Source organism: Pongo abelii, chromosome 2 (assembly GCF_028885655.2).
Source record: "Pongo abelii isolate AG06213 chromosome 2, NHGRI_mPonAbe1-v2.0_pri, whole genome shotgun sequence".
NCBI classification, from domain to species: Eukaryota; Metazoa; Chordata; class Mammalia; order Primates; family Hominidae; genus Pongo; species Pongo abelii.
Genome location: NC_085928.1, coordinates 176,615,394 through 176,642,793, shown reverse-complemented (window position 1 = coordinate 176,642,793; position 27,400 = coordinate 176,615,394). Strand labels below are relative to the sequence as shown.

Below are 27,400 nucleotides of genomic sequence, written 5' to 3'. Positions count from 1 at the left end.
ATATACAACTCTTAAAACTCAAGAATGTCTCAAGAACCTGAAAAACCGTTCATTTGATGTTTAATCATTAGGAAGGATGAGGCTGCCAGTTCCTGGTCTCTGTGGGAGAACAGAATCCTAACTTTGATAATTACCTACTGGCAGACACAACTGGCCAAATTGCATTTAGATATGAACCGATACTTTGTAATTTTTCACTTGACTACTGAGCTCCTGCTCACACTCCTCCCTACTCCCCTCCTTCTCTCTTGGAAATGCCTAGTCACCACTGTAAACATTGAAGTTGAGTTCAGTTCATATTGGACCATCTTCTCTCTTGCAATAATGTATTACTGAATGAAATCTCTTCTTACCACTTTAACTAGTGTTTGTTTTCATTTGTCTTTGACAATTGTCTTCTCTTTTCTACTTTATAATTGAGTAAATTAACTCAGATAATTTAAGTAAAGTCTTTTAAAAAGGTACTATTATTCCTTTTTTATAGATGAGAAAACTGAAGCAGAGTATAATTAGTAACTTGCCAGAGGTGATACAGTTAGTAGGTGATACAATTATAGAAACTCATGTGTATCTAATTGCATGATGTGGGACTGGATGATGAGGTTATGGAAAAAGTATAACCTAATGAATTACATCCGTAGGCACTGCAACTAGACTGCCAGGGTCAGCTCTTCTAACTTTGTTTGTTAGCTGACTAATCTTGGGCAAGTTACTTAACTGTTTTAATTCGATTTCATCATCTTTAAAAGGTAATATTAACAATTCCTATCTCATAAGATTGTGTAAAACTCCAGGGCTTATTTATGTAAATCACTTAGAAAAATATTTACCATATGATATGATTTGGCGCTGTGTCCGCACTCAAATCTTATCTCAAACTGTAATCCCCACGTGTCAAGGGAGGGGTCTGGTGGGAGGTGATTGGAACATGGGGGAGATTTCCCCCGTGCTGTTTTCATAATACTGAAGGAATTCTCAAGAGATATGGTTGTTTGATAAGTGTTTGGTATTTCCTCTGTACATTTCTCTCTCCTGCTGCCATGTAAGACATGCCTTGATTCCCCTTTGCCTTCTGCCTTGACTTTAAGTTTCCTGATGCCTCCCCAGCCATGCAGAACTATTAGTCAATTAAATCTCTTTTCTTTATAAATTACACAGTCTCAGGTAGTATCTTTACAGTAGTGTGAGAACGGACAAATAAACCATACATGTGTACTCAATGTATTAACATTTTTGCACCATTGCCACTATTGTTATCCTACCATATTGTATTTTATCATTATTTTTTCTCTCTTTCTAGTTTGGTAAAACAAATGAATCAGTTTAAAAATTACTTACAAAACAGCTTCATTATTATGTAGAGTAAGAGGGTAATTAATCTGGACATTTTCAAGATTCTGAACTTTGACCTAGGCAAAGGTAACTGGAACTTTTGTTATTTGAAGTTTTGACTGATGTAGAGATGCCACTAGATGAGAAGATGATTAATATTTCAGGGATAAGAATAACAAAGTTTCCAAATAAATGCTAGAATTTCAAGACCAAGGGAATAGAGAGAAAGCAATCTTATGGAAAAGGATTTTTAGCATTCTTAAGGCAAAGTCCTAACATATCAATAGGCATAGCAGAATACAGGTCAGCATATAATATTTATTTACTTGAGATTTTTCCTGTATTGACCCTCATGGGGTATTCTTCAGAGTAAGTGAATGCTTACTCTCTGACTGTGTAAAGAGAGTGAAAAGGAGAGACAAATAAGTAGAAATAAACAATAGACAAATAAATAGAAATCAGTAGTGTCTCAAAGACCTGGTGAAGATCCTCTTCCTAAATCACAGGGAAGGTCCTTATGGTGGTGTCTAAAGTAGACTCAGTCAGTCCTTTTTGCTTTCTGTAGGACTATGCACATTCCCCTGAATTGGAAGAGAAGCAATCACTATAGCTAAGCTCAGGGTCACCGTGGTTCCTTGGTCTCCCAGTTTAGATATTGGCTGACAGGGAGATGTCACATGCTTTTAGACAGCCTTGTTGTTATGATGAGGAGAACCTGCATACCAGAGGGCAAATGGAGACAAATTTGTCTAAGTGCACATGATAATAGGAACTTGAAGCCACCTCCAATGATATCAGTAGTACTAAGAGATTAGATGATCAAAAGTTAATCCAAAGGACTGTCCACCTCAATGAGAGGTCTACAGTGAGAATAATGAAGAGTCGTGCCCCTCTTTTTAGTTCGCGATGCCATATGACTGAATCTATTCCAGGGAAAAGAAAAGAATGAGCAAAACCTATACATGACAGAGTTTAACTTTGAATTTATAGATAAATCATAAATTTCGCACAATTTACTTTTGTCATGATAGAACTCTGTCTTCATTAACTAAGCTCAAGAGATAAATAAAATTTAGTAATAGAAAATTTAAATAAATTGAGTTGTTGTGAACCTTGGTTTGTGGTTAGAAATGCCTCCTTTGCTTACTTATAATCACAAACAAATCGTGTCTTCACCATTTTCATCCCAACTACTCAACTGATGTGATTGGCCATCTCTGCAGGGAAATATGCTCTACTTGATCACAAAATGCCATAAGCTGCTCAGTTAAATCACTTTGAACTAACAGTATTTTCTCTCAATATAATATATTCTTCCTGTTCTGTGACTTCCTGGTGCTGGTTTTCTACTTAATATCATGAAAGCATGGTCATGGTAGCTGACTTGGTGTTTAATCTTTTGAGATATTGTGGGTTATTTTAATTGACAGTAGTCTAAACACATACTGTTACATTAGGAACAGAAAATATGAATAACATTTATTGAGTTATTTCTTACAAGTTCTTGTTATAAACTTTTCACCTACTATGAAAGGTGAGTACTTTTTGTTCTACCAATGAAGAAGCTAAACTCAGCAACATTAGTCTTGCTAGCCTATGAAGTAGAGTTAATTTCAAACCTATGTTTCCATAATCATGTTAGGCATTATTTACACTACAGAGTAACTTCATAAGTAGCTGGGGACCGACCTAGATCCACATTCTCCTCAGGGAGAATCTGTCCTTGTTTCCCTTATACAATATTGAAATCAAACATGGAGTAGATTCCTGGGCCCCAAATCAGGCCTATTGAATCAGATTAAGTGGCCACAAGGCCTGTGAATCTGCATTTTGTTCACACCTCAGGGAAGTATTTGTGGGTAAGTTTTTAACATTGCATATTGTTCCTTAACAGAGAATTTGAGGTGAAAAATGGATGAGAGAAATTAAAATTTATGAAGCTTTTGCATTTTCCAAAATAAGACCCTACTTATTCTTAAAATAATTACTAAAATGTTATTTCTGCCACTACAGAATTCACTATCGAGAACTAATATTTTAAGGTTGAAACAAACAAAAATGAAAACTACCAGAAGTTCTTGAAGGAGGCCACAAACTGTAAAATTTTTGCCACTACTCCAGCTTTTTTGGTGTTATGGTACTTTGAGATGTATTACACCATTACTATTTAATCAGCTTTTAGAACTTTTGCAAGCCTAGTGTGGAAAGATTAAAGGTGGTTTTTATAAGAGAAAAAAATGCACCTTTAGCAAATGTGAAATATTCACATAAGAATTCATTAAATTAAACTTTTTTCATTATCTCAGCTATAGAAACTTATTCCTGTACTTGATCAATAAATCTGTTATTTAAAATTTAATGATTATCTTTTGACTTTTCTCTACAAAATACCGTTCTGATTAATAATTAGTAACTCTTATGTCCCTCTCCAGCATCACTTGTTATTTGACTCTACCATTAGCAAATCCAGTATATAATTATTTTTATAGCTACTTACTCCCAGTGGATTCTCCTAAGCTATTTTTTATATTAAGAATATTTCTTACATAGAAATAGGAGTGGATAATTAACATGTATTTACAGATTAAGTTAATTCTCTGAAATTTGATTATTATGTAAAAATACTTCTGCCTTTATTATAAGTTGATGACCATAACTATTTATATATAATCAGAAAGCTTAGATATAATAGAGGGAGTAAGTCATATATAAATGTTGCTATTTATTTATTAATATCTTCTCTCTTTATCAAAGTTATATGAGATAGTTATAAATAATTTCACTAGCAGTCAGGAGAAGAAAAACGCTGTTAGTTTGATTTAGGGAAAAAAGGAATCCTCATGAAAAATACAGTTTTGACTTGACAAGTACAGAAGGGGATAAATGTTTTACAAAAAAAAAAAACTGTATGATGAAAGCAAACAGATGAACAGTTACAAATGAGCAATCATTGGTTATTTATTTATCTGAAACACAGTGGCAGAAGAAAACAGTGAGAAATTATACAGGAAATATAGATTGAAGTCAGAGAATAACTTTCTAAGGAATTTGTATTTGACTCTTCAGATCAACATTACCACTAATTGAGCACCTATGGAGTCTACCTTTGTGATAAGCACATTCTGTGTATGAAATAATGTCCTAAAATATCAGAGGTTATCTGCCTATTAATCCAGGACTTTGCAATTAATCCTTTTTTTTTTCTTTCAGAGTAAGCGGGGAGTAAGAATATTTTTGAAAATAATTACACATCTATTTCTCATTGTTAATCATTGCAACATTCTAATTTCATTGCATAATCAAAATTATTCAATAAGTATTTTTGTTATATATAAATGATATGAGATATGGGTATACATATTTATATATATATAAAATACATATATGTTTTATATACCTATTTAATATGGTTTGGCTCTGTGTCCCCACCCAAATCTCACCTCGAATTGTTAATAATCCTCACATATCAAGAGCAGGGCCAGATGGTGATAATTCATTCATGAGACAGTTTCCCCCACACTGTTCTCAAGATAGTGAATAAATCTCATGAGATTTATTCTTGTGAGTAAATGGGGTTCCCCTGCACAAGCTCTCTTGCCTGCTGCCACCATGTAAGATGTGACTTTGCTCCTCATTCACCTTCCATCATGACTGTGAGGCCTCCCCAGCCATGTGGAACTGTGAGTCAATTAAACTGCTTTTCTTTATAAATTACCCAGTCTCGGGTATGTCTTTATTAGCAGCATGAGAACAGACTAATACACTATTATACATGTTTACATAACTATTACATATATATATATAATATACGTGTGTGTGTGTGTGTGTGTGTGTGTTATGAGATCAACTTCTTGTAGTCAAAATTAGTCACAGTACTGTTCAAATCTTGAGGGTCCAGAAAGATCAATTGGCTTATGAAAAATTAAGCAACTAGTTAGTATTAGTGCTGAGATTAGTTCTGAGATCTTCTGACACCTAATTCCAGGTTGCTGTTTTTTTTTTCTGTATTGCTCTTTAGAGCATGCTCATTAATCTGCTAATTTAGAATAGCTGGGTGAAGATGTATTTGCATTTTTAAAAGGCTGCACTATATTGTTGATGCAATTTATTATCAGGAAGAATAACTCTAACCAGGTTAATGAAGTCTGCAATGTAGATTTAATTGCCAAAAGTATTTAAGTGTTAAATTAAATGGCTTACTTGAAAATACATGTTCGAAAGGTCTTTGATGTCAACTAAATAGGTTTTAGTTAATCTTGTTTTTTTGCTCATTTAAATAAAAAAGTATTAATACATTGAATAGGTTTTCATGGCTTTAGCTCATCTTATCAATATTTTCAAATGTAATGTAATGTAATTCAAATGTAATGAGCCATACTAAAAAAGAGAGCTTTTATTCTTTAGTATTATTTAGTATAGTAAATAATACAGTGGAAAAACAGCATTTTTCTACTAGGAAGCTGAACATATATTTCAATCTAGGGAAATTTTACTCTTCCAACCGTCACATTCCATGACATGAATTTATAGTATTGGGGCAGCTTAGAAATCTTCTTAATTAGAGTTATACAGTGTTCTTGAGAATAATAAAGCAATGTAATAAGCACTCACTCATGACACAGGTTAAAGATACAATTGTTTTCTCAAAAGCCAACCTGAAATAGATAAATACAAGTTTTGATTTAAATAAAATCTGTCAAACCAGTTGGCCTCCTTCTCAGAAGAGTATATATTTTACATTTCAGAACATGTGGGTAATAGTATATCTATCTCATGGAGCACCTAAATTAGTAATTGTAGTAAAATGAATATGTATCTTCATATTCCTAGGAATATATTCACCATATTCCTAGGAAAAGATGAATTGTTCTGCATCATTGCAGTTTTAACATGCCTAATCAGTAAGTAGGAGTTTTATTTTTATGACAAGTAGCGACTGAAATGATTTTTAATGCAGTTTAATCAGTAAGTAACAATAACTCACCTCAATGAACACGCTTTTGCATTCCAGCCAATCAATGAGGGCTCCTCACTTCTAAAAGTCAAGCAATTAAAAATGGAGTATCTTATGAATGTCAACCACTCAACAGAGTCTCACTCTATACAAATGATGTCAAGTCACTCGCTTGGAAAAATTCTACCAATCATTGGATTCCAGGCTTTTAAAAAATTCTACAAAAAAAATTAGCACTGCTCTATTTGGAGATACTGTGCTTGACCAGCAAAACTCTTTCTAATTGCCTTAAATAGTACATTTAGGTTAAGTTGTTATCTTAGATATCAAATAGGATTTCACTCTTTGACAGTTTTGAAGGTTACACTGAGATCATTTTGAAGACCTTTGCTTGGCTGCTTTTTAGGGAACCCTTGAATCAACGGGCATGCACACTGGGTTCTTTTTGCCCAATTTCCATTTTGCTTCAAGATTTATTTTTTCAAGAGTCAGTCTCAACAACAATTTGAGCTCTGTCTTGTTATTTTGGAATTTTTAGACCAATATGTCTTAGTATAATGTCCTTAGGCCTAGAATTTTACATGAAGTAATTAGATCTTTTTAATCTAAGATTTCACATGTCCCTGTTTTCTGCTGTATACCATTGCTTGTAAAATTATCTGGTTAAAATTCAAATGAGTTAAATTTTTAGTTTTTGAAGCTCTCTGTGGCTTAGCCCCTCTATTTGTGACATGAGGATAATATTCTCTATTTCACAAGAGTGTTGGAAAACTTAAATGAGATACAAAAGAAACCACTTAAATGGTTACTTAGTAATAACTTTTTATGGAATTTGGGTAATAGTCTGATTTCATATAGCAATAAATTTTAGCCACATATCCTTCTAAAATGCTGTTGTATTGGTGTCCTATCCTTCATCTGTAACTCTAGGCAAGGTTAAGGAAGACTACACTTCTTTCATTTTTAGATGACATGTTTACACATAAAAATTAGACATTTGAAAGTTTCTCATTCTTATTTTTTTGGATTTTATTATCTTTTTTCCATATTCATTGCTCAGGCAATACACAATATATTGAGAATTAGAAGTTATATATATATATAAAATATATATAGTTTTATATATTTATTATATAAATAAATATAAATATATATAAATATATAAATATATTATATATATATATAGCCAAAAAAGGTGAACCTGTTAGTTAAAAATGTAGAATGCAGAAGAAGTGGTGGAAATTACATGCCTAAGTTCTCAATAGATTTTTCTCAAAATGGAATGATGTTTATTTACTTAAAGTGAATAATCAAAATAAAGAACATACAGTCTTTTTTACTTTTTTTTTTGTTTGAGATAGGGTCTCCCTCTGTTGCCCAGGCCATGGTGCAGTGGCATGATCACAGCTCACAGCAGCCTTGACCTCCTGGGCTCAAGAGATCCTTCCACCTCAGCCTCCCAAGTACCTGGGATTGGAGGAATGAACCTCCATACCTGGCTGTTGTTTTTACTTTTGAAGAGTATTTTTGCTTTTGAATTCTATGATGGCTAAGCAGGAGAATAAAAATAAATTAGTGTCATATAAGTCAAATCCATTTGTATTTACCTTGAACTATATCTTAGTTTGTAACAATTTCTTAACAATATTTATATGAGTATTTTTGCCAATAAAGCACAAAGGAATGAGCCTATAAAATTTTGGGGCATATTACTATATCTGAAGACTGAAGTCTGGCAATGTCCTTAAGCAAAACATTCAAATATCATAAAGAAAATCATAAATTCCAAAGAATTTTCATTGTCAGAAGATGAGAATTGACATTAGATTTTCAAGTGTTTATATCAGAACTAGAAATGCTGGATTCATGCAAATTTCAAGGGGAAAGAATCACTATAAAATATATATTTTAATTTATTATGTTACCATACTATTATATAATAGTTATGCTAATTGCACATAATTTGATGTAGTATGACTTTCAAGGTAAAGTTTTACCAAGTCATTTTCCAAAGTAGCAAGTAGATGGCATTATATTACTATTCTTAATACATATGCCTAATAGTAAAATTCAAGAAAAAATAGTTCTAAACCTTTTACTTTCAAACGAATAAGAAGAGTAAATATATCTGATCTTATTCAATAATCTATTCACTTGAGTCCACCTGAATCTAAAGGTATTGCACTTTTAGTGATTTTTGTGAAATAATTGCTTTAAGTAAAACTAATTACTTTGAGAAAACTACTTAGCATGTCAAGTAAACTCCTCAACATGAAATCAAGTTCTCTTTATTTTATGACATTTAAGACTCTTTAATGTTTTCCAGTTTATAATGAAATGTTAATCTATACTACAATGTTCTCCTCTCACCCGAAACCAAGATAAATGAACAAAGTAATTAAAACAAGAAAGGCAAATAATGGCAGTCCTTACTTCAAAGAAAGAATGCTCTTCAAACCATAACCACATTATTTCAAAAGCATTCACAAGGGAAAAAGACAATCAAGGATTCTAGGAATCCATGTGTAGCTCTTACTCAGATATAGACAGAAAAAGAAGCAACAACTACATAAACCTAATTAATATTTACATGCTTTAAAAGCTCCATATATTATGCATGCCCTCCCAAGAAAAGTTGCAGGATCTTCTGGAGTATATTTACCAGAGAAGGGGCAATATGCCAGGGTTTTGTATTTTGCTATTCATATTGGAAGAAATCTTAAGATGCCAAAAATATTCTGTCATGATTACCAAGAGGCACTTTCAACAATAACAAAATCTTAATAAAAAGGCAAAAAAGGCAATTAAAAAATTAAAAAAAACAGACACGTGTTTCATTGAGCCTGCTGATTACTGATAACCTAATGAGGAGAGCCACTCATTGGAAATTCAAATTTAAGTCCTCATTTTTTGCTAAAAACTTGTACCATTCAACATTTGAAAGTTATGCCTATTTTCTACTTTCTATTTCTAGAAGAAAAGTTAGTGGCAAAAGTTGTAAAGATTTGGGTAAATTGTGGAGAATAAATGTTTTTTATTTTGTTTTTCTTTCAAGCACAATGGATCCAAAGTATCATCTGAGTTAGGAAAATAATCCAAATTCTAATGGTATAGGCTAACAAAAGGCTAACAAAATTTATATATGTGTGTATATGTGTACTGTATCTATGTATCTATATATATATAGAGAGAGATGTTATTCTATGTACATATCTCCATATGTTCAGATATATTATCTATATAAGTGGATGTTATAGAATTCAGAGGAAAAATCCAAATGCATTAAAGCAAATAGACGTAATAAAAACAAAAGGAAAAGAACACTAAAAAATGATTATGAAAATGTTTAAAGTTAGGGTGGAATACATTTCCTTAGATGAAGAAAAAACTTAATTTGTAAGGTTGAAGGTTAATTTTTATTCCTTGAAAATTTTATACCTGGTTATCAAGTTGTTAAATATTCTGGTAAGGTTTTATAAATTCAAAAAAGATAATTTTTCAGTCATTCAAGCATGAAAACTTAATTGCCCATGATAAGTGTGTGTTGTATGTGTGGGAAGGCATCACTCATAACTAGCTTGTGCTACCTTTGAATGTCTAGATGGTATAGCATCTGACCAGAGGATGGAAGTGTGGCAATGGCCTCATGATTATGGAATTCACTGACTGTAACATCCAGATGCAGCTGGCCTCACAAAAGCCTGGAAAACCTTTCAAAAGACACATCTAAAGCAGAAGCTTGGAAGCAACACTCCAGCAGGATGGCGGGCGGGGGGAAGAGCTATCTTTCAGGATGTAGTATATATGTTGAGTAAGAAGCCCTGATGTGGTGTTGTGTACGCAAAAGAAGAAATGGTTTTTCCCCCAGAAAAGAAATGTGTGGCTCCAGGATTCAAATGACAGAAGCAGCAGTAGGCCAAATTTCTATCATTCCCACGACCCTTGGAAGAACTTTTTGCCTTCTATTCTCACGGTTTTGGATTCTGCAGGGTTGGAGGTTCTGAGTCTAAGGAGATGCTTTCTTGTCAGGGTCCTATTTAACTGCATGCTGCTGGTAGGTACCTTCTTTGAAATCCTTGTAACTAGGTACCAGGGACCTGCTAGGGAAAAACGAGTCACCACACATACAGAGGTAATGGATGCTGATAGAAAGCAGGAGGAAAAGTTACTTTTACTAAAGTAGCTCAGGGAGAGATAAATTTGGAACAAAAGCGATCTGCTTGTGTGTTTCCCAGTATCACCTTAAATAAGTGTGAATGTACAAGTGTAGCAATCTGAGCCTGAGGGATAAGTATCAAAAATTCAGACCCCTCAGGAATGAAGATTTGATTCACACTGCCAGACGAACCACCAAGATCTGCCCCGATTGTGGTTGAGGGTATGGAAAATTAAAAATCACGTTTTGGGAGGAAGATGTTTAGTGCTTGTGTAGCACCAAAATCAAATGCAGCAGTTAAGACTATAGTTCACCCCACAAACTTCTCTTGTCTTAGGTACCCTCAAAAAGAAAAGTCCAATATAGAAGCTGCTCCTTAACATGGGCTGGATAAGGGTAGGCTGGGGTGATCATGAAAATGTGTGTCTCTGATCTTATGCTTCAGGGACCATATAGACAGATAGCCTCAGTTTCTGCACTCAGAATCTACCATCATAATAGCTCAGAACCCTTGCTTTTCATGGAGTGCTTCCAAAGAATGATTAGGTGTGGCAGGGATAGAAAAACAGGCTCATTCCTGTGAGGTTGTGGAATTCTAGGGGTGAAATTGGCTTGAGAATGTCCCATACATAGGTCTGACCACAACTTTCTTTGAACTCCCTTTCAGTGTGAGATTCTTCCTACTTAACTTTCTTCCTTCCCGTTCTCCTTCACAAAATTCACATGCTTACCCTGCATTGTCTGACTCCCTTCACCCTGCCTACTTGCATATATAATAGTATATATTATACTACACATTTTTTCCCTACCCCCTCACTACCCTTCTTAGTCTTTGGGTAAAAAAAAAAATAGCAAGAATGTATAAGATCTAGTATTTGATAGCACAACAATGTGCCTATAGTGAATAATAATTTAATTGCACATTTAAAAATAACTGAAAAACTGAAATAATAGAATTGGATTGTTTGTAACATAAACTATAAATGCTTGAGGTAATGGATACCCCATTTACCCTGATGTGATTATTATACATTGTATGCTGGCATCAAGATACCTGGGTTCTGTTTGTTTGTTTGTTTGTTTGTTTGTTTGTTTTCTTTTGAGACGGAGTCTCTGTTGCCTGGGCTGGAGTCCAGTGGCACAATTTCGGTTCACTGCAAACTTCACCTCCTGGGTTCAAGCGATCCTGTTGCCTCAGCCTCTGGAATAGCTGGGACTACAGGCTAATTTTTGTATTTTTAGTAGAGACGAGGTTTCACCGTGTTGACCAGGCTGGTCTCAAACTCCTGATCTCAAGTAATCTACCCACCTCCGCCTCCCAAAGTGCTGGGATTACAGGCGTGAACCACTGTGCCCGGCCAGGTATCAAAATATGTTATGTGCTTCAAGAATATACACACCTGCTACGTATCCACAGAAATTAAAAATTACAAAAAAAAGAACTAAATCTTTTTTTAAAAAAAATGGGAGTAGTTATGGTTATAATGCTATATAGCATACATCTATTTCAACATATATTACAAACTTACTGTAAAAATAATATACATAAAAAATATGCCTAGAAAAGTCACATTTTCATAGTGTCACTAAATGTTTAAAATTGCTACAGAAATTTTCAAGAGTGTTTTAATAACATTAGAGAATGACCCTAAAAATATAAGTTGGAGATTGAAAATCATTTATGTGTTCAGTAATATAATGATGATGATGATGATGATGATACTTTTGATATGATTATCATGATCACAGTTCTTGGAATGTGTGCTTAATGATTAATATTTTATGTGCCTTTATAAATAAAGTATTGGCATAGTTCTGAAATTAATACTTATAAAAAAAACTCAGAAAATAATTTCTAGTATTTCTCGAAGCCATTCAATGACAAAGGTCCATTTTAGAATTTGTACAATGATTACCAGGACTAGCGAGACCTTGTCCATTGTCTTAACTTTTTCAACCTCATGAAAAACTCAGCGGATGTACAGTTTTCATGATTTGTGATTATAACTGTGTATATAATAAAGGCCACTGATTGTATTAGGTAATAATGAAAAGTTAAAATCTACCTTTCTGAAAACCCAGAATAAATTTTTGAACATGCCCATAAAAAAGACTTAATTTCTAACATTTATTTATGATAGAGAAGAAATAGGAATTATTTAGTCTCAGGGAAACATATGGAGACACAGGGCTTGTTTTTGAAACAACAGACAGAACTGTGATTGTATTAAATTTAATTCTATTTATCCTTTCAATTAATAGATACATATATGAAAATGCCTAAACAAAGTTTTTGCCTCTAAAATATGTTGTTTTAGTATTAAAAAGTACTGGAAAAATTGTACATTCTTTCTATCCAAACAGCAATAATGATTATCCAGCCTAGTAAGGAAAGGGCCCACTTCATCTGAGATGAACGGTTACAAATCAGCTCTTTAAATGTATTCTAATGACACCAATACATGAGTCTGATATTCTAATTTATATTCTACTTCTGTTGTTGCTGTATTCAAATAGTAAACTTACTTGGGTTTTTCATCATTTAAAAATTAATTTTTATTTTTAATTATTATGGGTACAAAAGAATTGTACATATTTTTGGGAATCATGTGATGTTTTGATACAGGTATACAATCTATAATAATCAAATCAGGGTAATTGGGGTTATCCGTCACATCAAGCATTTATTATTTCTTTGTATTAAGTTTATTGCAGCATTATTCATAATAGCAAAGACATGGAATCAACCCAAATGCCTTTAATGATAAACTGAATAAAGAAAATGTGATACATATATACCATGGAATACTATGCAGCCATATAAAGGAATGAGATCATGTTCTTTGAAGGGATATGGATGAAGCTGGAAGCCATTGTCCTCAGCAAACTAATGCAGGAACAGAAAACAAAACACTTATGTTCTCACTTATAGGTGGGAGCTGAGCAATGAGAACACATGGTCATGGGGAGAGGAAGAACACTCACTGGGGCCTGTCTGGGGAGATTGGGTTCAGGGAGAGCATCAGAAAGAAATAGCTAATGCATGCTGGGCTTAATACCTAGGTGATGGGTTGATAGGTGCAGCAAACCACCATGGCACATGTTTACCTGTGTAACAAACCTGCACATTCTGCACATGTACCCCAGAACTTAAAATAAAATAAAATAACATTTAAATAGAATAAAAAATAACATTCCAATTCATTTTTAGTTATTTGAAAAAGTGCAGCAAATTATTTTAACTACAGTCACCCTATTGTTCTAGTGAATACTAGATATTATTCATTCTACCCGTATTTTTGCGGTCATTAACTATCCTCACTTTATTCTCACTGCCCACTTCTCTCTTGCCCTTCCCAGCCTCATTCTTCTCTACTCTTTATCTCCATGAGTTCAATTTTCTCTCTCGCTCTCTTTTTAGCTTTCAAATATGGGTAAAAATATGCAATATTTGTCTTTGTTTGCTTCCCTTATTTCACTTAAAATAATGACCTCCAATTCTACTCATGTTGTAGCAAATGCCAAGGTTTCATCTTTTTTGGCTGCATAATATTTGTTTGTGTATATATGCCGCATTTTCTTTATGCAATTTTCCTTTGAAGGACACTTAGGTTGATTCCATATCTAGGCTACTGTGAATAGTGCTGCAATAAATATGAGAGTGCAGATATTTCTTTGATATACCTGTTTCTTTTCTTTTGGATATATATCCAACTGACAAGAGATTAATAGCCAGAATGTGTGAGGAGCTCACACAACTTCATAGAGAAAAAAATAAATAATATGATTAAAAATAGGGAAAATATCTAAATAGAAGTTTCTTAAAAGATGCACAGATGACCAACAGATATATGAAAATAATGTTCAGCATCACTAATTAGAGAAATGCTAATCAAAACTACAATAAGATATCATCTCACCCCAGTTAAAATGGCTTCTGTCCCCAAAACAGGCAATAAGAAACGTTGCCGAGGATATAAAAAAAGACAACCCTTATGCTCAGTTTGTGGAATGTAAATTCACACATTTTTATTTACTCTTCACTATGAAGTACAGTATGGAGATTTCTCAAAAAACTAAAAGAACTACCATATGATCTAGCAATCCCACTGCTAGGTATATATCCAGAAATTTTTAAATCATTCTAATGAGCAATAATATGCGTATGATATTTGTCATCCCATTTTAATTTTTACAGTCGATTATAGAAATTGGTAGATCCTTATAATATTGACCCTCTACAGTCTAAATGTTGATTTAAAATATCAAAATAGCATTTGCTAGTCAATTCACTTGAGCTTAGTAAGATAATTTGATTTTATTCTTCAATTCCTGCTCAACAGATTGAATACTCTGCAACATCAGGGAACTGTTACAACTGGTCATTGTGGGTAAAAGCCATCTCACAGGAAAAAATGAAGGGGGAAATCCAGAGGTGATTCTTCAGCAAGAATACAGACAAGGAGCTTATCTGATGTTCATTTCATTGATTAAGGTTTTGTTTCACAAAGTTATAATGAATTACCACTTTTCCTATATGAAGGACCTAATAATTTATCACATAGAGGAAGACAAATGTAGATGAATGTGTTGACAATGTGGGAAGTGCAAGATGTACACTTTTGTATTATACAGATATGTGATCTCTTTTGAAATTCACTTAGCTAATGGGATCTTCTGTGTCTGGAATCTGGACAAGAAGCAAATAGAAAGTGAAGAAAGGAATTCTATGATTGAAAATAGCTATCATTTTTATTATTGTAAATTCTACCTTCTCCCTCCAAATATGTGGATAGCTATATTACAGGACAACTGTTTTTTTTAATTTTTTTAAAATAAATATTGAGTAGTAAAATCATGGCACAAAAACTGTGCTGATACTTCTTAGAACTTCCCAGTTTATAAAGTTGCCACGCATAACAAAAATGTTTAAAGTGTCATGCTTTTAAAGATATTTTATTCGTTCATCTAAAACATAGTTTCCATAGACCAGAAAGAAAACTATGTTTTTAATAAATTAATAAAATATTGTCCACTGAGTACCGGAAATTGAGAAAGCACATTGACAACAAACAAGAAGCCGGCATGACATATACGTTCTTACAAACAAACAAATAAATAAGATAATTTCAGATAACCATTATGTTCCAAGGACAAAAATGATACTGTGAGACAGACTAACTTTATTAAGATGTTCTTTAATATAAAGGGATCGAGGAAAACCTCTTAGATTTTATGTGTTTTGACCTCTGAACTAAAACCTAAACAAGTGGTAGTAATCCATGAAAAAACTTGTGTATACTGAATTCTGAGATAGTGCTCTTTCAATTAGATCTGTTTGTTTAAAAATATAAATATGGATATATGTACTTATTTATTATAATCATGTACTTAATGACTAAACATATTTTTAAAGTATTAGATTAAAATGAATCATTTTTTCAATAGCTTGTGGATGAGAGCTTAAAATATTTCTACAATTTAAGGCATCACAATACACATGTGATGTGAAATTCGTTGTTAACAACAGTGGTTATAAATACATATTTAAAATTGTTTCCATGGGGATTCCTAAATTAATGACTGACATCAAATCTAAATACATTATTATTATGTGTTTAGACATAAATGCATAAAAATATCTTGCTATGTGCCTGAAGCACTTATACAAGTGTTGTAGCTGGTGTCAGATCACCTTATTCTTCTTTCTCACCTCTGCTTGTTTTTTTCAGATGCATTCAATTTGCAGTTTCTTTGAGGGAATTTTTTCTTACCCGTATGCCAATTTTGTGAGAGTTAGTTTAGTTAAAACTTGATAGTATACTTTCCAAGTCTACTTAGCCAGGCATAGGAAACCTCAATACAGTGTAATACAAGTCAAGGCCGAGAAACGGAGAGGCTGCTGCTGTCAAACCTCCAGTTCCCCAGAACTTCCACCCCTACTTCTTGATACGTCACACAACCCACATGACATGTGAGATACCAGGCACAGACCAAGTGAACACCTCAAGGACAAACTGTATATTAAGTATAGTAAAGGTTTTTTTTTTTTAATTTTTAAATTCTGGATTTAAAAATAGAAATATAAATTCTATTATCTATTTATCTCAATGGATCATTTTGAACACTCCCTGGGCTGCATGTGTGTACCTCGGAAAGATCTGTTCACTTCATATTTGGACTGGAGTGGGGAGCTAAGGCAGCTCTCAGACTAATGGATATTTTTACTGAAGAAAATGTCTTGTCTCAAAGTAGCTACATTTTTTTATTGCATCCTTTATCACAATACAGCTGAAAAACCCAGGTTAAAGATGCTGCGACATTCTTGGTCAGCCAGAATATATTTAATAATGATGGATTAAGGAACTGCTAAAAGAAAGAAGAGATAATTGAAGTGTCTGTTAGGTAGATAAAAGCATTAATTCTGATAAATATCAGTTACATTTTAGCTCCTATCCACATAACTTAATGGTAATTAGTATGATACATAAAGTAACTTTTTTTCTAAAAGTAAACTTTTACCATCCAAGATTTAAATGCAGAGTATTTTACATTATTCTTGCAGTAAACAAGGGCTAACTAAAAAAAAAAAGTCCTTTAAAGGTTTAAATGATCAAAATGATCATAACTGTTCACATTTCTATAGTATATTTCCCTAAGAGAAACTTCTTTCTTTAGGTAATATTACTATTATGATGGTGACATGTCATTAAATTCACATAGATGCTATGCCTTTCATTTGTGGAATCCCTCCTTATAATTAACATAGAGGAAAGAAAAGAGAAGAGGCCTCCTTAATCACAGGTTAGTTCTGTAGTAACTACATTATTGTAACATCAAGGAATCATTCAGAACACTGAAAGCCAAATAGCAAATAATCATATTTTAATCCTCAGCTACTAATTCCCAAGTATTAATAAATACACTCTGCCCTGTAGTTGTCCTCCCTTCTTTCTATCCCCAAAATGCTGAGTGGACAACATTTTTTCCTAATGCATTGACAGATCTTATCACATCCTTTTATTTATTTATTTTTTTTATGGGAGTAGGGTGCCAAAATCCAGTTATATAAGAGTTTTGCATCACAAAATACACAATCCATCTATAAATCATGGCATGGACTTTATATAATCCCTTGTTAACAGAATAGGAAGAAATAAGACCAAAATATGTGAAATACAGAGAAATATAAAATATAAATTTTAAAAATGCAGTCATGAGCAAAATACATGACTGTGTAAGATAGTCAAGTGTATTCAACACAGTTTTTCACAATATATGACTGTGTAAGATATTCAAGTGTATTCAACACAGTTTTTCAAAAATTGCCTCTAATACATGTAAAATGTAAACGGTGTGCTGAATTAGGTGCTTACTAAGTTTATTACTATTGTTTTACTGGTTTTAGTATAAATTATTAATTTTAACCCCTTCTTTCTCACCTGCATTTATTTAGAGCACAATGCAAGTCAAAGCTATAATTCACTCTGATTAATACATAGCTCTATATTTTTATGCTGGGACTCTGTTATATTAATATTCTTCTTGCATTGCATAGAGACTTTCAGGCATTTCATCAATAACTTATAGTTTGACTTCCTATATAAAAAATAAGGTAAACTCAAGAGGACTATTTTCCTATTCCCATTCAGTTTGGATTGATATGGGTAAATTATCATTTTTAAAGTACTATTTGCTTACCCTAGCAATGCTTTTGTTGATGTTAAATGTTAGCAATATTAGAATTTCATAAAAATTAGAATTTTATTAAAATGAAGTAGTCTATTAAATTGAATATATAATTGTGCATTTAAGTGCCATAGCAATACTCTTTCCACATGTACACAAAGAAACAGAAGGTTGATGAACTTTTAAAAATTTTTCATTCATGGTTAATTTAAATATAGTCTATGTTGCTTTACATGATAATAGACACACTTGTTATGACAAAGTACCAGGGTTCGATAATTTTAAATTGATTAATATTTCATACAGTCACATTTCTATTAAGACAGTTTTTAAAGGTAATTATACAGGACCTAATTTTATATATATATATATATATATATATATATATATATATATATATATATACACATACACACACACACAAACTCACATTTATCTGTATTCAGTAAGAAATAAAGAATTTGGGGTTCATTTATTTCTTAGATTACTGAAGCTCATCTTCATTGAAGGCCAAATTTTATTATTTATTAAGAAAGTGAGATTAATCACTTTAATTGCAACTAGGGTTTAAAAAAACAGCCTACCAGAAGTCCAAACACTGGAGCAGAATAAACTTTATAGTCAGAATAGATGTTAGGTTTTTATAAAAGGAAATTTCTACATCATGAAAAATCTTTTCCTAGCTCTACATGTGAGAGCTTTACAGTTTTTTAACTGAGTCAGCATTCTTACTAGGTAACATTGCTTGAGCCTTAAAGTGCAAACATTCTTGAGAAAAATATTGACCTGTATTTATGAAAAGTATCAATAATTGACATATCTATTATTGTGATCACAAGGTATTGATGCAAGTTTTTAAAGGCACAAATGCAGGAACTGGAAAGGCCCTTTAAAAAAAAAAGACTTTGAATAAAACAAGACTGTGTAACGAACATATTTGCCCTATCCCTAACCCTGACACAGTGGTGCTGAAGGGGTGAATGGAGCTAAGGCAAATGAACTGTACAGAAAACCAGAACGAGTTTAAGGTAATACATATTACATCAAGAATTTAAGTAACTTGTAAGTTAAAAATAAATCGTATGCCTCTGTTAGAGGATGGAAAAAAGAAAATTATCAACTTAAATTTTCTGCTGATTCTTTCAGTATCACACAGTTTCCTCATGGATTTTATTTTCTCTTTGTTTCACAGATTTTATTAGTCATTACTTGGGAAGTAACTCTTTATCCCATAATGATTATAAGCAAGATCAATGTAGTATTTATTTCTGTTTTATGCTTTGAGTTTTAGGAAATTGACAGATTTTGTGAATAACACTAGCTTATATTCTCCAGGGCTCTCTGTATGTTTCTGTATATTTATGTGTAATACATCTGTTGCAGTATGCAGCTCCTCTCAGAATCATTTTCTAGTTTCTGCTCAGCAAAAGGGTGAAAGGAAAACAACTTAGAAGACAAAAATGAAATTGTTGCCAGGCTGCAGCTCTGAATGAGACTTGGAGGCTCCTTCAGTTTTTTGAAGCAGCATGTGTCAAACTCATGATGAATCAGATTTTTATATTCAGAATCAGAATCCTCTCAGCTGACACAGCTGATGTCAAAGCTTTGAGGGTACAGTGCAAGATTCCTGTTTGCACTGAAACACTGAGCACTTCCACTGGAAATTTATTTACCTAAAAAAATTGCCTCACCTGCAATTGAATGCTGGGGTGCAGACATCCAGGAAACCTGCATTCTTTCTTAGAACAAAGGCAATGAAAAATGTGAGGTGACCTTTTTTCTTTCTACAAATTGCCTCTGAGAGCATATGTACTTATTAGTTTGCTGCCACCTTTCTATGTCATCAAGTCTAGCTGCTCAAAGCCCCATGTACATCCGTTTTATTAGATAAAATAATTCTTGAAATAGAACACTATGTTAAACTATAACATTTTTCTGAGGGGATTAGGTGAGGGATTTTAAAAAATTTATTTAAAAGGGCTTACATTGAGGAGTGTGTATGTCCTCTTCTATTTTGAAAGAAAATCGATCATATTCAAGGGTTTCTGTGGTAAAATTTATTCAAGGCTGGGCAAGGTGGCTCAGGCCTGTAATCCCAGCTCTTAAGGAGGCCAAGGCAGACGGATTGCCTCAGCTCAGGATTTTGAGACAAGCCTAAGCAACAAGCCAAAACCCCATCTCTACCAAAAATACAAAAATTTAGATGAGCGTGGTGGTGCATGCCTGTAGTTTCAGAGCTACTTGGGGGGTTGAGGTGGGAGGATCAGCTAAGCCTGGGAGGCGGAGGTTGTAGTGAGCCTAAATCTCACCACTGCATTCCAACTTGGGTGACAAAGACCCCGTCTCAGAAAAGAAAAGAAAAAAGAAACATTATACAGCAGTGTGCTAAGCAGGGCTATGTTATTGTCTAACCATCTTATTCTGAGGGTTTTTCTATGGAATTGTTCAAGTATATAATGAAATTGGAGTTTCTCATGTGTATTATAAACAGACATACCTATATGAATCATTTAAAAAATAACTTTATTATCATGCTTCTCTAGTACCCTAAATTGCCAAGGAAATTCTCATTTGTAGTTTGTGTTCGGCAGTTAAAAATCTCTGATTTAAAGAAATTCTGACTCTTGCCCACAGATTTAAAGAAATAACTTGAACTTAAAGTGATTTTTTATTTTAGATTGAAATTATACTTAACCATAATACAGGTATACATGGTAAATACTGTTTTTCAATAATAAATTATAATGTGTAAGTAAATAATAAAAAGCTGGCTGAATATACACACACATGAATGTACAGGCAAGGAACTTCATCTTCTAAGCCATCAGTTTCAAGCCAAGTAAGTGATCATAGTTTCAACTTACAGTTTTACAGTACTATACTTTTAAAAAATAATTTAACCGTTTTAAACACACAAAGCACACAATAACTTTATATATTTAGAAATTGTTCATCTTTATTTCCTTTAGTTAGTAATTACCATTGTTTGTAATTCTTTAAGTAATAATATGTCAGTAATTTCCATTAACATTGAAAATTGAGTCAAAATGAACTTTAGAAATATGGCGATAACATAGTACCTATACTGGATATTTATATCCTAAGAAAAGAGAAATAGAGCTGTGAATTTAGATTAGAATATTCTAAAATATTAACAGTTAATGTAAACTGTACGCTATATTATTACTGTTTTAGTAACTATGATAAGAAGCTATGGTGTGGGGTTGTACCAAGGAATTCTAAATGAAATGAAGAAAATGTTAAGAAAGAAAGATCAAACTGGACAATGGATCTCAAGGAACTTTTAATTAATTAAAAATTGAACAATAATTATTGATAACCTGACTAATATTAAATAATTCTTAGTCAAAATACCTTCCCAAGTTATTCTTTATCACATCACCTGGTTCATTTACTACTTATTATAATAAAAATATTTTGTATATTCTGAAATAATGATATTTTATTCTTTAGAGTTTTTATTTTATATCTTACTGTTTGCCTCCACATGGGAAATAAGTTGCATCATGCATATTTCTGTTTTATTTATACACTTTTGAATCAATGGCACTTAATTCATGGTCAGACACAGAATAGGTAGTCAAATATTGTAATGAAATAATTAATGACTGCATTAATTATGTAAAGTTCCCTGAACATGCTCTTGGAAATAATGCAACTTTGTTTTTAGTGTAAGAGAATTTCAATCGCCTGCCTTTAATATAATCTGGATTTGTAACATATATGGCAGATATATGTATTTTAACTTTGGTATTCTACCTGTATTTACTTCATTTTCTTCTCATGTTCAAGCCAGGCTATTGTTTTCATTCTTTTTTTCTTGTTCAGGCATTTTGTCATGCCTCTATTTTCTTACTTTGAGGTGATTTGTGTTTTTAGGATTTTTATTTCTAAATGCAAAGTGCAATTGGGGTGGGGAAGACTAGTTTTTAAGAGAAAGACAGAGTTAGCAAGAGAAAGATCTACTATAAATTCATGGATGCTGTGATACTCAGAGATACTCTTCAGAAATGAGATTTATTGTTCAGTCCTCTACTCTCAGCACTCTTTAGGAATTGTTTCAGTTGAAGCGAGTCATCTGTCCCAGGGCCTTAGCCTCTCCATACTATTTGTGGAACTCTTCACCTGGTTTTATGAGGTTTCCTTTAAGATCACTTGATTTGTCTCTTTGTCCATTCACTTTTTCTTCCTCTCCATTCTAGAGGAATTAATTCAAGCACACTCCAAAATATAACTACTGTATGCAAAACTTCATTTTACACTCTGCTTGCAGGGGAAACCAACTTGGAAATGTTAACACAGCATTTTTGTCAGAAAGAAAACACTTAGGTGAGATTTCGAACTGGATTAAATATCTCCCATCTGGAAATGAGGATTCCATAAGCATGGTGTGGAGCAGAGAGAGAGCTCTTGACGAAGGTAGCAGTGCAATTGTTAACATGCTCACCTGTAATAAAGTGGGATGATATAATTGGTGGGGATATGCAAGCTAGGTATTCCATCAGTCCTTGGAGAATATAGGGGAAATAATAACATTGAGTACAGTAGAATTGCTCAGTTCAATTACTTTGGGAAAAATAACAAAAAACAGAGCAATTAATTGGCAACTAATGCTAACTGTAAAGGTAAAACCAAGTCTCCTTATTATTGTGCAAAGTAGATCTCATCTTCTACATTGGGTAGGAAGAGAAAGCTGAGGACCAGGCCCATGCTTAATTGTAAGAACACTTGACCTCTAAAGAAAGTCCCATGGTTAAATATTCACACAGAAACTCTGGGAGATGAGGCAGAAACACTAGTAGAATGGCTTCTAGAAATATGAAAGTATAATAACATATATAGACTGTAGTAAGCAGAATAATGTCCACTAAAGATATTCTTAGCTCCTAAAGCTTTAGTATCTTTGGCTATATAGAAAAGGGGAATTAATATTTCAGACAAGATTAAGATTGTTAATAAGTTGACCTCTAAATGAGAGGTTATCCTAAATTACGTTGGTAGGCATAATGTAATCATAAGAGACCTTAAAAGTGAAAGAAGAAAAGCAACAGGAAGATTTCTTAAAATGCTTCCAGTTCAAGTCAGAATTAAGGTGAACATTAGATCCCACCAGCTTTTCAGAGCTGTAGATGTTTTGCTGTTGTTCCTTCAAAAAAGAAGAATCTACAATAAACATGTTCATTTGAGAAAAATACTGTGTTTGTTAACTTTTTCTAGCCATCCCCAAGTTACTTTAAACTTTGCATGTTGTTCAAGAACAGAGTATATCCTGGTTAGGATGTGTTCATAGCTGATGTATCTCCAAAAAGTTTTTCATGAAGGCGGCTAGCTTCTGAACATCTTCAATCATGACAGCATTATAGAGAGAGGCCCGGATGCCTCCCACAGACCTATGCCCTATCAAGGACAACATATTGAGTTCAAGAGCTTTATCAAGAAATCTTTTTTCTAAAGCATCATCTCCTTTGGCACTGCCAATGCAGAATGGAATATTCATCTTGCTTATATTTTGGGGCCCCACTGGACATACGTAGAATCCTTGCGAATTATCAATAATCTCATAAATCATTTGAGATTTGATGGAGCTAAGCTTCTCCATGGCCGTGACACCTCCATTGTTTTTACTCCACTCCAGGACCAAGCCCATGATGTAAATGCTGAAACATGGAGGCATGTTGCACAAGGAGCTATTTCCAGCCTGCACCTTGTATTCCAGGACCGAGGGGCACTCTTGGAGGGCAAATCCCAGCAGGTCATCATGGACAATCTCCACGGTGACCCCAGCAGAGCCAGCACCAGCAAAATGCCTTTGCTGCTACTTTTTCTAGTCAGATTTCAAACTTCCCTGTGGACTTAATAATGTAAGTTGCAATTAATTGTTTCTAGAGTCACAGGAACACACAGCATAGAGGGTAGGTGGGGCCCTCTACGTGCTGAATCTAGACATCTGTGGGGTCTCCTGGGTTCAGCGGCTGATTGAAGGTCAACATTGCCCATTGGAGGAGTGGTTTAAGAGTACCAGGCAAAGGGCAAACTGTAGATCGATCTTTATACTGTTATTACAAGAGAAGTGACATACTTTATGTATGTTTATATTAGCGAGGTCTGTTTTTAATACCATATACTTTATATTTCTATACATTTATATTTCTAATAATACAGTTAACACTGATACATGTAGACACTTTTAGAATTTATTAAATCCTTGGCCTTGTGCGTTATTCCATTAGCAACAGTTGCACCCCCTCCCCAGTCTTCCCCTTCCTCTTTTTAAGCTGTTTTATGAAAAAGATCTAGAAGTTCTTGATTCATTTTTACCATTCTTTCCATAGGTAGAAGAAAAAGTTGATTGGTTGGTTGTTTTTCAATTACGACATTGAATTAAACATTTCTGTTAAATTACCTTATCCTTTGTTCTCTTGACTGTTTTCTTTGTAATGTTTGATGACGAGAGTGATAGTTTGCTGAAAAGTCTTTCCCCTATTGTTTATCTATTGTCAGTACTTTATGTTGAATATGTAAAGAACATTAAAGTCCTAAAACATCTTAAAAAAAAAAAAGGTGAAAGAAGAAAGAACCACACAGATGGCAACATGGGAATTTGGGCAATGGTGCTGCTGAGTTATAAGCCAAGACATGCAAGCTTGCTCTTGAAGTTGGAAAATGCAAGAAAACATATTTTACTAGAGCCTGCAGAAGAATGCAACCTTGCCAACACCCTGGTTGTAGCCCAATGAGACCCTTTCCAGACTTCCGACCTCTAGAACTGTAAGATAAATTTGCATTAAGACCCCAAAATATGGGTAACTTGTTATAGTAGCAGTAGGAAACTAATACACTTACTGAGATGCCAAGGTTGCTGTGGCAGATATGGCAGAAGGAATTAAAAAGCAACAATTTGCTTGCAATGATATTCTGTGTAAGATTTCAGGAGTTTGGACTGAGACTCTTGCAATGAAGTGAATATCAAAATAAGGCCAGTCACAAAGAGCATTTTGATTTTTAAGTGCATGTAAAAGTTATGTTGAATAGGTACTCATGGACACAAAGATAGAAACAGCAGACACTTGGACTCCTATAGTTGGGAGGTTAGGGGAAAGTGAGTGTTAAAAACTATCTTTTGGGTACAATGATAACTATCTGGGTGATGGGTACACTAGAAGCATGAACTTCACCACTATACCAGTATATTCATGTAACGAACCTGCACATGTATTCTCTGACCCTAAAGTTTAAAAAAAGAAAAAAAAAGGTTAGATTTACACTACACTGTAGTCTAAGTGTACAATGACATTATGTGTAAATTATGTACGTATCTTAATTAAATTTCATTGCTAAAAGATGCCAACAATAATCTGAGTCTTCAGCATATCCTAATATTTTTGATGCTGACTGATCAGGGTGATTGTGCTGAAAGTTGAAGTGGTTGTGGCAATTTCTTAAAATAAAATAATGATGTTTGCAAAATTGATTTACTCTTCCATTCATGAAGGTTTTCTCTGTAACATATAATACTATTTGACAGCATTTTACTCACAGTAGAATTTTTCAAAATTAAAGTCAATCCTCTCAAATCTGCTTTATCAACTAATTTGAGGTCATACTATTTTTAATTCTTTGTTGTTGTTTCAATAACATTTACAGCATTTTTACCAGGAGTATATTCCATCTCAATAAACCACACTCTTTGCTCATCTATGAGAAGTAACTTCTCATGGGTCAACTTTTATCATGAAATAGAAAAAAATTTAGCCATATATTCAGGCTCTGCTTTTAGTCCTAATTCTCTTGCTATTTTCACCACATCTGCAGATATTTCCTCCACTTGAACTGCTCAAAGTCATCCACGAGGATTGGAGTCAACTTCTTCCAAACTCATGTTAATGTGGATATTTTTATCTCCTCCTATGAATGACTCACCAAAGTTATTAATGTCACCTACAAAGGTGAATCCTTCCAGGTTTTCAGTTTCCTTTGTCCATATTCGTTGAAGGAATCGTTTCTTAAATAATAAGATTTAAAAGTTGAAATTACTCCTCAATTCAAGTGCTGCACAATGGATATTGTGTTGGCAGGCATGAAACAACATTAATCTCCTTGTGCATCTCCATTAGAGCTCTTGGGCAACGAGTCACGTTGCCAATAAATAAGTAGTCTTTTAAAAAGAATCTAATCTAAAGGAGCAATAGGACTCAACAATGGGCTTAAAATATTCGGTAAACCGTGCTGTAAATAAATTAAACATCATCCAGGCTTTGTTGTTCCATTTATAGAGCAGAGGCAGAGTAGATTTATCAGAATTCTCAAGCACCCTAGACTTTTCAGAAAGGTAAATGAACATTGGTTTTAACTTCAAGTCACCAGCTGCATTACCCTGAAGCAAGAGTTAGCCCCTCTCTTTGATGCTTTGAAGATAGGTATTGACTTCTTAGCTATGAGAGCCCAAGATGTCATTTTCTTCCAATAAAAGACTAATTCATTTACATTAAAAACCTGTTGCCTTTTGTAGCCACCTTTATTTATTATCTTAGCTAGATCTTCTGGATAACTTGTTGCAGCTTCCATATCAGGACTTGCTGCTTAACCCTGAATTTTATGTGATGGAGATTGCTTCTTCCCTTCTACCTTATGAGCCAACCTCTGTTTGTTTCAAAAGTTTCTTCTGGCAGCTTTCTTACATTTCTCTGCCTTCACAGAATTTAAGAGAGTTAAGGCCTTGCTCTGGATTAAGTTTTGGCTTAAGTGAATGTTGTAGCTGATTTGATCTTCCATTCATACCACTACACTTTTTTTCCATATCAGTAATAATGTTGTTTTTCTTTCTTATTATTAATGTGTTCACTGGAGTAGCACATTTAATTTCCTTCAAGAATGTTTCCTTTGTATTCACAACTTAGCTAGCTGGCAAAAGAGGCCTACGGCCTATCTCAGTTTTCAACAAGCCTTCCTCACTAAGTTTAATCATTTGTAGCCTTTGATTTATTGGGAGAGAAATGCAACTCTTCCTTTCATTTGAACACTTAGAGGTTATTGTGGAATCACTAATTGGCCTAATTTCAATATTATTGTGTCTTAGGGAGTAGGGAGTCCCAAGGAAAGGGAAAGAGACTGGGCTATGGCTAGTCTATGGAGCAGTCAGAACACATTGAATATTTATTGATTAAGTTTTCTGTCTTACCTAGATGCGGTTCATGACATATCAAAACAATTACAATAATAGCATCAAATATCACTGACCACAGATCATC

At 33.5% G+C, this 27,400-nt stretch overlaps 1 protein-coding gene across 1 annotated transcript; it reads right to left on the bottom strand.

The window, feature by feature from the left end:
* Positions 1-23,359: 23,359 nt before the first annotated feature.
* On the bottom strand, positions 23,360-26,717 carry LOC100455857 (phosphoserine aminotransferase-like). The gene is made up of 3 exons (XM_054551165.2): positions 26,526-26,717; positions 25,336-25,377; positions 23,360-23,967 (listed from the first exon to the last, which is right to left on the bottom strand). Exons 1-3 carry the CDS (start codon positions 26,715-26,717, stop codon positions 23,437-23,439), a joined length of 765 nt encoding a protein of 254 aa, XP_054407140.2. The 3' UTR covers positions 23,360-23,436.
* Between the last annotated feature and the right edge of the window lie 683 nt (positions 26,718-27,400).